The 14,298-nt window shown below is 39.9% G+C and overlaps 1 protein-coding gene across 1 annotated transcript; it reads right to left on the bottom strand.

The window, feature by feature from the left end:
- Positions 1-3,632: 3,632 nt before the first annotated feature.
- Positions 3,633-12,513, bottom strand: zcchc8 (zinc finger, CCHC domain containing 8). The gene is made up of 14 exons (XM_085475503.1): positions 12,278-12,513; positions 12,102-12,144; positions 11,932-12,006; positions 11,695-11,794; positions 10,852-10,929; positions 10,654-10,757; positions 10,464-10,529; positions 10,293-10,353; positions 10,074-10,210; positions 7,757-7,899; positions 7,515-7,630; positions 6,239-6,325; positions 5,362-5,482; positions 3,633-4,990 (listed from the first exon to the last, which is right to left on the bottom strand). The coding sequence occupies exons 1-14, from the start codon at positions 12,450-12,452 to the stop codon at positions 3,963-3,965; spliced, it is 2,334 nt and encodes a 777-aa protein (XP_085331629.1). The 5' UTR covers positions 12,453-12,513; the 3' UTR covers positions 3,633-3,962.
- Between the last annotated feature and the right edge of the window lie 1,785 nt (positions 12,514-14,298).

Genomic DNA, 14,298 nt, shown 5'->3' with positions numbered 1-14,298 from the left:
GACCCCAGACAAAAGTGACAAAACCACAAGCAGGGGTTGGAAAAGGCAATCCACAGCAGAAATCCACTGCAAATGCTTATCTACAATTCAAACCCAATACTCCTTTAAAACTGATAACAACAGCTTAAGATTTTAACAAAAAAATAATTAAGTTGCTCCAATATTTATCACTTTGGCTTTTTTTTTTTTTTCACTCCCCCCACCCCAACCAGTCGCGGCAGATGGCTGTCCCTTCCTGAGCCTGGTTCTGCCGGAGATTTCTTCCTATTGAAGGGAGTTTTTTCTCCCCACTGTCGCTAAATGCTTGCTCACAGGGAGTCCTCTGATTGTTGGAGTGGCCAAATACTGTAGGGCAGGAGTCTGTATGTTAGAGTAGCTCTCGAGGACTGGAGTTATAGAGACTCTTGCTCTAGGGGAACTAGCAATTCTTGTGAAAATTTAAAAGAAAAATCCTTAAAAACAATAACAACAACCAGCAAATATGGTCTTGAACGTGGGCACAATTTTGGTGAAAATCCATTAAGTAATCACTGTTTCAAGTTCATACCAATATTCAAAGTGGAGCAGCGGACACCTTACCATCACATCAATCCTTCAATCAGACCTCAAACACAATGTTAACACTGATAAATTGGATACAAATTAATTAAATAAACCAGCTTTAAGCATCAACTAAGTCTTGTTTGTAATTCTTCAAAAATACAGAGCTACCCTTCAGCTTCCTAGTAGACAAACTGTCATGATACTGGGTCTGGTGACCCAGGGTTCTTATGTTTTTGAGTTGTGTTAATATTGCAGTGTCAGTCATGTTTTAATATGATTTAACTTTTGATTTGTGACTATTTAGAATTGTAGTTTAAACATTTTCCTGACTGCATAAGTCTCAGTGAATTTAAAATACGTTTTCCAAGTCATAATCCTTCTTTCCCGAATGGACTTTTATCTTGTGCAGTCTCCAGACTTAAACCCCATTTAGCTGGTGCCACACACATTCATGGGAACCTCTACAACAGATATTGGAAGAACTTTCTGAAGAATATTTGATTTCTATTGTAAAAAGAAAGCCTCGGGTGTGTTCAGCTGTTATATTTGCCAAATCTGGCTACTTTGACGACTCATAATTTTAGAATACATTATTGTGTACAAATTGATTCCATGATTATTTCTTTTTAACTCCAATTGCTTATTTGTACTCTGCTTTCATTTCAGAGTGCAATGAGACATTGAACTGCATATTTTTCAATTTAAAAAATTGAAAAATTGGGGTGTTCTAAAACTTTTGACCAGTAGTGTTTGTGAAAGTAGAAGCAGAAGAACAGTGGCAGAAGACCACACTGGATGCCATTCCTGTGAGCAACAAAACAACGAGGCTACTATAAGTCATCTTACCTTGTATCAGTGATTCAGACTGCTTGTGGTGTCGTAGATATTAATACTAATTTAAAATCCAAAGACTACCTGAGTATTGTTGCTGACAATATCCAACCCTCTGTAATTAAATTGTCCCCATTTTCTGATGGCTGCTTCCAGCAGGTTGACAGACTGTGTGAAAAAGCTCAGATCATCTTAAACTGTTTTCTTGAACATAAAACTGAGTTTACTATACTCAAATGACCTTCACTGTCACCAGATCTCAATCGAATACAGCACCTTTGGAATGTGATGGAACAGCAGATTCACATCACGGATGTGCAACAAATCTGCAGTAACTGTGTGACGCTATGATGTCAACATGAGTCAAAATTTCTGAGGAATGTTTCTAGCTCCTTGTTGAATCTGTGTAAATGTAGTTATGTGCAACACTTTCATTGCTTGTAATTATGTGTTCACACCTAATTAAATTTCATTAGAAGAGGGACTTAACTCACACCTTATGCATTCATTTACATACATACACACACAACCAACACTATAAAACAATTAAGGCTACGTTCACACTAATGCGTTTTCGTTTGAAAGCGCATCGTCTTCTCTCCGTTTTGGCCTTCGGTCCACACTAAGACGGCGTTTTCCCCAAGGAAAAACGCAGCGTTTTGGAAACGCTCTCGAAAACGCATACATTTCAAAACTGAGCTGTCCTGTCGCAGTGTGGACACTCGAAAACACAGACTTTCTAAAACGATGCTGCATTGTAGTCATGTGACCAATTAAACAAAGACAGCGGAGTGCATTATACAGCAGTTGTTTTGATTGCTCTCAATTTCCACAGCCCTAAAAAAGATCGATATCAGTTTGTACATGCTCCAGATAGCTTTTCTTCAAATTCTTTAATTCTCACTCGCTTTTGCGTATGCGCAGGACTGGAACGTAAGCGTTTTGGGCCATTTCAATGTGGACGCACAACTCTGAAAACGCTAGTGTGGACGCGGAGTGTTTTCACCCGGGTCAAGTTTTTCCATCTTGTGCTGGGCAGCTGTTGTACCACACTGTCATGCTAAGACAGCAGATGCCTTCTATTGTGGCTCTGTAGATGTTCACAAGCAGCAAGAAGAGAGTCCGGTCCATTTTAGCTTCAAGAGGAAGAAGACCCTTAGTTGGACTTTAATCACCAGGTGTGATGTGTTCAGCTACCAGATCAGGTCACGTTAAGTGAAGACCCAGGAACTTGACGTTGTCCACACGCTCTACTCCCTCCCCGTATACAAGGAGAGGCGTTTGTTCTGTCTTCCTGGATATCCTGCAGTCCATAATGAACTCCTTAATCTTGCTGGTGTTCAGGATAAGGTTGTTATCTAAGCACCACTGTGGATGAGAGGATAATTCTGCTCCTCCAGCTGAGGGAGATACAGTCTCTCTGCTGCTGGATGAGTCAAAGAGTGCAAAGAAACTGTTCAAGGTGTCAGGGAGAGTTGGATCACAGCTAACCTGTTGGTTACTGTGTTTACAGTCTGTTATACTCCTGATGCATCGCCACATATTTTGCGGTAAAGTAAATTTTACTTTAACTGAATTTCAACTTGCTGAAATTTCACTTTCAAGGTGGTTCAAAGACATGATTAGATCAGCTATTCAGAGTGCCACAGGAATCTTCACTGAGCGCTGCTAAAATGGCTAATATTGAAGAATATAGTCTAAGGAGCTTTGAAAGAAGAGCATCACGACTTCTTTAAGCTGCTTGAAGACATTTCACTTCTCATCCAAAAGGCTTCTTCAGAACTGAAGACCAGGACGACTGAGAACCTTCACAGACATTGAAGAATATAATCATTGTCTATCATGGGGCTGCCGGCAGGCATATATTACAAGAACTATTTAAATTCCTGAAACTGCATTACCGTTTTTGCTAGAGACCAAATTCAAATAGTTTGGGAGAGAAGAGAAGGCAAGCTTTACGGGGATATTTGGTGTAACATGGTAGCATATGGCATTTATAAGGTACTGCTTTCTGAATATGGACAGAAAAAGAAAATCAGCTCCTATTCGTTACCATGTGTGCGTCACGTTACCGTATTCCTCCAACATTTGGGGCTTAAGAGCACATTAAAATGATTCCTGAAACATGAGAATAACTTTTTTTCTTCAATTTTACAGCAAAAATGACAAAGTATGTCCATAAATCTTGGTCAATAAAAGGGCTAATTTGCATATTTCATTTGGCCATGGGGGTGAAATCTGCAATCAGACATAGCAACTTGAGCAGAAACAATATTGTTTACTCCATTACTTTAGAGAAATTCGAGTGGAACAAATAACACAAAAACACCACAAGATGAAAAATAATGCAGGTCAAGAGATTACCATTGTACACATTTTACAGTGAAGTAAACAGTTCACTTGTGCTGAAAAAGAATCTCAGACTAGTTGGTCAAAATCAGTTGTTGAAGCATCTTTAAAAGGCTTTCCCTAACTGAATTTTACATATCGACTGCATTTACACAGAATAGAAAAAACCATGCTGAATGGAGATGAAATGAAGACTTTCCATTAAAATATACTGTGTTTTGAATCAAGGCAATAAACTGTCACTTCTTCTTCGCCAGACTTCGTGGGGAACTTTTAAGCAAGTCTCTGATCCTAAGGTATGTTCCTGTGGCTTCAGCAACTTCAGTGAACTCTGGTGTATCTTCAAATGGAACGATGCCAGCTGCAAACTTGCTACGATGCGGAACAGCAGTTATCTTGTCGAGATGCCCTGGAGTCGTACAGTCTCCACTCACCGGATGAGGCAAATCTGACTCAGGGCTCTGTGGGTTGTCTACTTCGGCTTTCACTGGCTCAGGACTCTGAAATGTGCCGTCCTCGACTAACAGTGAAATGGGACTCTGAGGGGTGCTGTCCTGAGTTTTAACTGGCTCGGGACTCTGAGGGATGCTGTCTTGGGTTTTCACTGGCTCGGGACTCTGAGGGGTGCTGTCCTGAGTTTTAACTGGCTCGGGACTCTGAGGGATGCTGTCTTGGGTTTTCACTGGCTCGGGACTCTGAGGGGTGCTTTCCTGGATTTCGGCTGGTTCGGGACTCTGAGGGCTATCGTCCTTAACTTTGACTGGTCCCGGGCTTAATGACAAACCCTCTTGAACTTCCGGTTGATTTTCTTTGCTTAGGGAAGGTTCTTCAGGTTTTATTGAGTCCATTCCTTCATCCGTGTCTTCAGTTTCTGTGTCCGCGTGTGCAGATGTGGATACACTTGGTGAACTTGGTACAGGAGTTTGTGCGGCAGGTGTCTCACAGTCACTGTTAGAGGCCATGTCAGCATTTTCTAGAGCTGCCCAGATCAGTCTCTGCTGCTCCTCCAGTTCCTCCAGTGTCAGGTCATCCTCTGTTCCCTCCCCAGTCTCATCAACCACCACCCAGTCACGCCCTCGCACAGCTGGAGAGCCGTTGGTGGGAGTAAGTGGAGGTGTACCTTTAGGGAGAGGTGGGGGGGTGGGTGTAGCAGGAGGAGTGCCCTGTGGTAAAGGCGGAGGAGAACTAAAGCAAGGAGAGCCAGGAGGCAGTGGTGGCTGGAACTGGAAATCATCAGAGCTGTGAATTTGATGAGGTGTTCCTGGATCTATGAGAAGAAATAAAATAAAATCATCCACAGAGTGCTGACTGTGTATTTTTGTGCAACTGAGCTACAAATACCAAACCAAAACATTGTTTCTGTGAACTCAGCGTGATCTACTCTTGTTAAAAAAGTTATTAATTAGCAATAATCCTGGTAACAATTTACATAGAGCATTGATATACTGGCAGCAGCCAGGTCAACATGTTGGTTCAACAACAGTAAAATGAGAACTACTCATCTTTAGAAGATCCATAGTTTTTACATTCCAACTTAAAAACACAAAGTGAAGTTGGATGGATGGGATCCCAACTCTGGAAATCTAACCATTCAAGGAGAACATGAATGCAGGCTGTGACACCCAGATGTACGGTTACCTGATTCAATATCCATGTCCGAGCTCCTGTCTGGGGTCCGGTCCGGGCTAAATTTACTCCTCTTCCTCAACTGTGGAGATGAGTCAAATTCATGTCTTCTCTTGCTGGAGGCGGCACCAGGCTGTTGGCAAGAGCAACATGCAATAAGACCAAAAAGCACGACTTTTGTTTTTCCTTTCTTAGTGTACATATGTGTTAAATACTTGTGAATTTCACCCAAAACACTTTCTTTTTTTGGATTAAATATGTCATTTTTGCATCTCACTCTCCTACCTGTGTGATCCGAGTCTGTGTGCGTTCATGTGCATGTGTGCGCTGCGTGGTGACGTAGGCGCGTGCATGTGTGCCCCGGTCACAGCTCCTTTCAGCATGGCCGGAGGAGAGGTGTACTGGCAGTCGCATGACACACACAGATCGAACGCATATTTCTGTGTTGCAGATGTGCAGTAAAGAGCCAAAGACTCAGTACTGTCTCCTGCCTCTTACTTTCACGCCAGAACACAACGCAGAACAACAGGCGTAACGCATGAACGGGTTACATTAGCAACATATTTAAGTAGAAATATTGAAATCCTGTGGATTAAATGGAGGTCTGTGCAGTTGGATCAGTGTTGATTCATGCTGTAAAATGCGTAAAGGAGATTTTAAAGGATGGGTCATGTGAACACCATAAACTGTTGCACAGAGCAAAGTAACCTCAAGACAGTAGATTTTGTCCTCGATGAGAACAGTAATGGCTTAAATATCTAATCTATATCTTATTTCTAAGAATGAGCACTAATCTGCTAAATTTTGCTCAAGGTGATGGCCGATAAAAATTTGGTTGAAGTTGAGAAGCTGCCGTTGCAAGAAGTCAGTAGGGAGCTGGGATACAGACCGTGGGAAAGAAGCTGGACAGGTAGGCTGCATAGTTTTGCTTCATGTGGCTGCTCTGCATTGGAATTGAACCATAATGCAGGAACTCCTGAAGATACAACAGAAATAAAGAAAAAGTGTTATTTAACTTAATAAAAAAGACAGCAAAAAAAAGGTCCCAGCATACTTTAATGGGTTGTAAACCATTTAAACTCCACATTTAATTGAAAATAACACAAAGACAACATAGCAAGTTTGGAAACTAAAAATATGTAATCATTGTTGATGCCAGCAACATTTGTCAAAAAGTCATAAGAAGCTCATATACACCCCAATATAAATTAGCTCTTTTTAAAAATTAAAAAACAAACAAAAAAAAAAAAAAACACTGTACAAATTCATGAGGAAATAAAATATTTTCCCATTCTTTCAGCTCAGGGTCTTTTTAGTTGTGTTTTAACGCAATTTAGTACCTGGACTTTTATTTACTCCACAACTGTCTAGATGGCTGAAAAATGTTGCTCCTGACCCTGTGTGTGTGTTTCAGCATTCACAGGGCTGACACCCATACAAACATGGACGCTGTTTTTTTTCTGATAACTACTCAGATGGTCCCTCTCCTCATCAGAATTTAACCTTTTTAGTTGTCAGATGACATGACAGGTGGCAGTCGTGTCATTTCTGTGTCCTGTTTACATTTTCAGTCAGTCAGTGATCTCCACTATAAAGCTGTGGATATTGCAGAACCGTCTGTTGGCCTGAGGATCTCAGTCATATATCTATGTGCAGCGATTTTTTTCTAGATTCACCAAATTATTTTTTGAAATCATCTTTTTTAGATGACAAACACCTCAAATTCCTTCCAATTTCACACTGAGAAAGAACCTTACATTTATTATTATTTTTCCCATGTTTTGGTTTATATTCACACAGTGAAAACCCCAATCAAATCAAAAATGTTTGTGTACTCTGCTGTGTGCCAGAATGCAAAGCATGTCTGGCTACACAAACAAATCGCAACAAAGGGGGAAACAAAGCAGAGTTTGATTTAACCAGACTAGAGAATGTAAATTTAGCTTCACAAGTACTGATCTGTTGCAATTTACCTAAAAATGTGTTGTGTTGAAATTATTCAACAAGATATTTCTAGTCTTTCATTGCCCCTTTCTTATTTTTATGACATCAAATCAACATTTAATGTTGATGGTTTTGAAACAGTACATCACATATTTACTTTTTACTGGATACCAGGCGGTACTGGAGGTCAAACATTTGAAAAGGCAGACTGCAACACTTACATCTTTCATTTTGTGTGGTGCGGCTACATTGAAACCTGGGAAATCCACCAGTTTGGAAACATCATAAGAGAGGTTTTGTGAATTAGTGTTGTCAGTTACAGTGCCATCACTTGATGCTGTAAGAGAGAAAAAAACAACATCCTCTATAATCTGTGCAGACTGCAGAAGCTTTTATTTTTCTACTTACTCTGTTCAACAAAGAAAACAAATTGTGAAGCTGTTTAGTTCTTTTTCAAACTTACCATTTCCGTCATACAGTGATAAGCCAGAGTTTTCCATCTCTGCCTCTTTGAGCCAACCTGGTGGGTAACCTAGCTGCCTCATGCGATAGATCAGAGGAGGTAGGGTGTTCTCATCAATGCCCAGAGCTGTCAGCAGCTCCTCACTGTTTAACAGCACAACACAGTAAATAAATCAAATGAAAAATTAAAAGACTAAAAATTACACTTGTCTAAGGTGACATAGAGACCAAAACCATGTGATCTACATGCCAAATATCTTTGGTATAAACTAACTAACGGATGAAGCCTTTGGAGTACGAATGTGAGATAGAAAGCACTTACCGAGGAAAAGCTTAGAAAAAAGTACTTGTGTGAATGGGTGAATAAAGCAAGTTGCGCTTTCAGTGCTCAGAGAGTGTAGAAAAGCGCTTTAAAAGAAAAAGTCCATTTACTGCCAATGTTGCTGAAACTGCAACCTCTCAAGAACAACAGGCTCACAGGGCGGCAGTAGCAGCGAGCCAAAAGCAGTCTTGGGTGTGGTTACGCTTTCAGAAACCCAAATGTATTAAAGGACATGCAGCTAACTGCAGCAAGTCTACCACCAGCATGAAAGAAGCTGAAGCCAAGGATTATGATTTAGAAACTCTGAGTGAGACACTGACAGCTTCTTCTTCATGTAATTAATTTGGTAGAAAAACAGATGTAAACAGAACAAATATTACACTGTCAGACAAAGAACCTGGAAGCTGCTGTGGTTGTAAAATGTTGTAAATACAATACATTTTTAAAATTCAATTGAGAAGTACAGACTTATTTCAACATGAGTACTGAAAAAGGTACTGTTGCAAACATAAACCTTAGGACAATAACGTTGGGCAATTTTCACCCATATGATGAAAAAAGATCACTTAGTGGTCATTTCCAAGGGAATTCATAATCATAATAAAATGTAACAGGGGTCATTCTTTCCCCTCTTATATCTTATTTTGTTTCTCTCTCCCACAGTTGTCAGTTTGCAGGGAGACTGTGCCTTCACCATTTTTCATTTTTATGATTTTTTTTCCCATTAATGATTCCCAAATTTTGAGCCTTTATTTATTTTAAATTGAGTCCCCAGATAACACTTTTTTTTTCATTTTATGAAATGAGGTACGTATATATAACTAGGGATGGGTATCGAAAACCGGTTCTTGTTGAGAACCGGTTCCCACTGTTTCAATTCCTTGGAATCGTTTGCCACTTTTAAAAACGATTCCCTTATCGATTCCAGTCGACCCGAATGACGTCATCACGTTGAGTAGCGTCTTTTACCCAGTAGGAAACACGGCGCCTGAGCGGCACAAACGCTCAAAAGTTTGGTTACACTTTATGAGAAAGGATGACAACAGGGCAACGTGCAATACTTGCAAAGTAGAGATTTCATCAAAGGGAGGAAACACTACGAACATGTAAAAGCATTTTGCTCAAAAAACACGCGATTGCTTTCAACGAATGTCGTGTTTTTGATCCGCTCCGGACTAGCGAAGCTCAACCCAGCAGCAGCGGTAGCGTTTCCACGTCCTCTCCCGTTAATACTGCAGGTAACTAATCAATTAGCATTGCATATTATGTTAGCGCGATTTACCTTATTACAAAACCTGCTATTACTGTGCGTTGCATTTAGATAACCATGATGAGAGAGACAGAGGCTGGCTCAGATGCTGGCAGTTCTCGCTGCAGTCTACCGGTAGCGTCTCCTTTCAGGCCAGGATAGACGAATGTCACCCAGCAGTGTCTAAGTTTGTGGTCAAAGGCTTGCACCCATTTGCCACAGCAGATGCCCCCGATTTCACTTTGGTAAGTGAATGTGTTTAATTGTAGGCAGGGACATTACTGGATATTCTTGTGTAATTGCTACAGAATAATTTATGTTAAACTTTGTTATTGCTACAGGAGAATATTTATTTTATTATTTTACATATACATTTTTTTTCCTGGGGACCCTGTGACACCCCATTGAAGAGCCGTAGGCTGTGGATCTCTTAAGATCTCACTGTTGGGTTTGTAAGGCCATGTTACTCCTAAATTTCTATCTTGTTCAAAGAGAAGATATAAAACACAGTTCTAAGCTAATCGACTTTAGTGTTCTCCTTTTTAAAAAAAAAAGAATCGATAAGAGAATCGATAAGGAATCGAATCGTTAAACAGAATCGAAAATGGAATCGGAATCGTTAAAATCTTATCAATACCCATCCCTATATATAACCCTGTAAAATATGCACTTTTGCAACATTATGTAATTAAATTAAAATTTTGAGTAAATAAAGATGTGTGGAGAGTAAAAAAAAAAAAGTCCTGCCTCATGACTCCAGGCTTGTATTTGGCAAACCGCTCCTCCACTTCATCAGCATGGTATCTCTGGTTACTCTGCATGGCTTGGTTGTTGCTCTGATTGAACTCCTTTCTTCTCTCATTAATTGCAGCCATGTCTTTAGGCTAGGAGAAAAAAAATACATTACTATATTAAATTATGTTCTGTCCTTGTGTTCATCCTGGATTAACAGATCATTAATGGTACCTTGGGACAATCTCTCAGCTGGTGACTGCTTGAACCACAGTTGAAACACATAGACTTGGGTCTACAGTGAACAGAGCAGAAACAGAATCATTATACATTATAAATTCCACCCAGCACACAAACAAAGAAGAGTTGTAAACAGGAAAAGCTATGGAATTTTTGTAGTCTTACCTTTTGTCTTTCATTTCTATTTCCTGGCCATCAGTTCCAATGACTTGGTTGAAGACTTGCTGATAACTTTGCAGCAATTCAGGAAGCTATAATGCATTTGTCTACACAGCTGTGAATTTTTAAACCTTAATAAATCTGACTACAGCACTTCATAGGCAATAAATGTTTAATTTATTCAAGTTAAAGATACGTTGGGACATCCCATCCATCGGTCAGCTGGGGGTTTTCATTTACCAGAGGCTGTCCAAGTTTATCAACACTGAAAGTAGTGAAATATAAGACACTCCCAACAACCTAAAACAAAAACATAACACAATAAGTTACTACTTGTGAGCCTACACATCTCGTTTTCAGTGTGTTTGAATGAGAAATAACAGCATGTGCTCACTTTAAAGGCTTCTGTTGTTGTTCTCACACTACTGGAAGACATCATCTGTGGATCTTCGTCCAAAGCAAAAGCGGAATTCTTTATAGAGGGAGAAATATGTATTTTTAAACAGAAACTTAATTGTGATATTGAAAATATTTACAATAGTAATATACAGTGCTGTGAAAAAGAATTTTCTCCCTTCGTGACTTGTTTTTTTTTTTTTTTTTTTGCAGATTTGTCTGTCACATTTACATGTTTCAGATCATGAACGACTTTATAAGACAATGAAAACCTGAGTAAATGCAAAATGCTATTGTTAAAGTTATGTTTCTGATAATGAAGTCAAAAAGAATTTCTAAACTTACCTGTGTAGAAAACTAAAACGCCCTCACCCCTTGCAAATGTAAAATTAATCGTGCCTTTCTGTCTTTGTAGACAGACACATGTATTTAATTTTCAATGATTTATTACAGGTATTTGCCGTATTATCAGTAACAGACTGGATGTTATTGCCAGCTTGACCCCATTTAATGACAGACTGACAGCATACCAACTTAGTCTTATGGCAACATTAATGGTAGGTTGTAATGACAGGGTTAGCATACCAGCAACAAAATGTTTTTTGTTGGGGTTTTTTTTTTTTTTTTTTACAATATTACCCCATCAGCCTTTTACAGCTTTTATGTTAAAAAGTGATAAATTACAATATGTGCTATTGTAATGTTAAAAAATCTGAACAATGTCATATTTTGAGTGAGGTATTGTGGTAATATTCTATCATGTTGAGTCTGGTGATTTTCACCTCTAACAAATAGACACAAAAAAAACTTCTTCACGGCTCTGTATATTCTAGGTACACACCTGAGGTTTGATGTTAAAGGAGGACCTCTTTTCAACGTCTGGTTTATGGTGCCTCAAAATCACACTGCAGATGCAGTCTTCAATTTCCTGGCGACACGTCCTAGCAGGGTGATTAAAAATTGTCATTCATATGTTGTGAATGGATCTAAACTAAACATTACCATAGATGTAATAATTTCACCAACAAATACGTTCATACATAAAAACTTACTTAAAATATAAAGAATTCTGACTTACTTTGATATGATGTTGTTTGTATAAAGGACCTGAAGAAGAGGCCCGTCGGTGTTAACATCTTCAACAGTGACGCCGCTGTAGTGTTGGAGGAGGGAAAACATCGCAGGATCACGGTTGGCGAACAGTTTCGTTTCATTTGAAATGATCATTATTGGGTGTCTACTAGTTACCTTGGTCGCGTCAGGAGGCTCATTTTCCTTCGTAATATTTTATGTGGTCTGGGAATTAAAGAAAAATGACAAATTCTGCAGAAAAAGGACCGTTAGAAGTCATTTCTTGGCTGTGTTTTGGTTGCATCCTATGCTAGCAAATTTAAGCTAGTGCTAACAAACTGCCACAAGGATATTCTCCTCAGTGAGTCTCTGGATGTAATCGTCGCACTCCTCCAGCCTGCTCCGGAGCTCGCTCCTCTCGTCCTGCTCTTCATCATCATCTGTGAACCGAATGTGCGTCGTGACCGGGGGAGCAGGCTCATCGAGCTGCTGAAAGAGCTCACTGTCCCCAAAATCAACTTCAGCCATACCTGGCGCTACCCGATCCGTATGCGGAAACACGACATATCGTGCGCATGCGCAAAATGTGATTGCTCCTGATACTTTCACAATAAAACTACTGAACCGTCACGTAACTGATGTACGTAAAACCACTAATTTTATTTGTTTTTAACTTGCATTCACAGCGTAAAGTAACCCTAAATAAAAATATAAATAAATTGGATTACTACATATCTCTGAAGATAAATACAAATGAAAAAAAACTCCAGGAATAAATTTGAATTAAAAAGTTTTTCTTTTCTTTTCTTATGGACTCAAATAAGTTTTGCTGAAAAACTGAATATGGAACAAGCAAAGCTTAATACTAAACAATATATATATATATTAGCTGTAGCTAATATATATATATATAGCTTCAAATTTGGCCCACGGGCCAGAGTTTGACACCTATGATTTAAATGGATGTCATTTTTTGAACTGAGGAGACCAGTTGCTCGACCTTTGGGAAAGGATTATCCCATTGTTATAAACCTTTCTGATGTCAGTTTTGACAAGACTCCCAATAGAACTGGCTGAGATGTCAGTATTTGTCAGTATGTATGTCAGTATTTTTATTTAGAAATCACCTAGAGCTCCAAGCCATGACAGTGTCTCAGAATTTACACGTGTTTTACGGATGTTTGTGTTTTAGAGAGGTAGGCACATATGTACCTCTTTCCTGGTTGGACATGTTGGCACTGATTTTAGAGCAGTTCTTGTGTTGTTGTATTGTGTGTTATGGATTCAGCACTGAAGCAGATGCTGATTAGCAGACCTAGTTTGACTGAGCAAACTCACTGCAATTTTTTTATTTTTTGCCTAGACAACAACACTGTGATCAAGATGAAAAACAAAACAAAATAACATTTGCATCTTTTCTCAGTTTATCTATTAAATGTATTACTCTTTTACAGGTCCAGCCAAGGAGTTCCTGCTTAATCTGTGAATGAGTAATACATCTGTTAATAAGTGAGTTGAGTGACTGAGCTGACTGTCTCTGTGTGGGATCAGATAGTAGAAGGAGATGTTCTCTGTCCCTCCTGATGGTGCCTGAAGGACTATCTAGGAAATATGAATGTGGGGTGAAATGAGGGAACATCACCTTGCCTGAAGTCTTTGTGTCTTGACGCACACTTGCTGTCATGGTGTGACTGGGCTCAAAGCTCTCACTGGGTGTCTTTGGTTGAAGGATGTAGTGTCTTGTATCCTTCTCATCTGAGGGATCGTCCATTTGCCTACATCAGGAGGCTCCACAATGCTGCAGCCAAGTGGCTGCAACCCAGCCCAATGGAGGGGGAAGTTAAGCTGCTGAACATGCTGACACTGCAGCAGTTGATGGAGGGGCTCCCAACAGGAAAAGCAGAGAGGGTCTGCTGTTATCGGCCAGTGAACCTCGAGCTGGCTGTGACGCTTGCTGAGGATCACTTGGCAGCACGGCAGACCCTGGTCCAACCAAACCCTGGTTTGACCTGTGGCTTTTCTGGAGGCAGAGAGGGTGGAGGTTAGGTTTGTGAATGGCGACATCCCATAGTGCCACTGCAGGTCTTGTTTGAGTGGATTGGCATGGATCTCATCGAGCCATTTCAACGCTTTGTATTAGTGGCGGATGTGTAATCTGGTGGATTATGCAACATGATATCCCGAAGCACTGCCGCTGTGCACCATTTTGGCAAAGAGTGTGGTGCAGGCCCAGTTTCAGATCATCTCATGAGTCAGCATCCCGAAAGAGACAATGACTAACCAGGGCACATTATTCATGTCTCACACATTAAAGGAACTGTACAAATTACTGGGAATTAAATCTGTTTAGACTGTTCTGTTCATGTTTGGGAGA

The sequence above is a fragment of the Copadichromis virginalis genome, linkage group LG12 (assembly GCF_057382275.1).
Source record: "Copadichromis virginalis isolate Kocher_CV1m ecotype Utaka linkage group LG12, C_Virginalis_male_GT1.1, whole genome shotgun sequence".
Classification (NCBI taxonomy): Eukaryota; Metazoa; Chordata; class Actinopteri; order Cichliformes; family Cichlidae; genus Copadichromis; species Copadichromis virginalis.
Note: the sequence above shows the minus strand (reverse complement) of the source record. Positions and strands in the feature narration are given on the sequence as shown.

Coding starts and splice junctions, on each gene's coding strand:
- zcchc8 (XM_085475503.1), bottom strand. CDS start 12,452: ATGGCTGAAGTTGATTTTGGGGACAGTGAGCTCTTTCAGCAGCTCGAT. Junction 10,211..10,292: donor AGCTGAGAGATTGTCCCAAG/GTACCATTAATG, acceptor TTTTTCTCCTAG/CCTAAAGACATGGCTGCAAT. Junction 4,991..5,361: donor GGACATGGATATTGAATCAG/GTAACCGTACAT, acceptor TTCTTCTCATAG/ATCCAGGAACACCTCATCAA.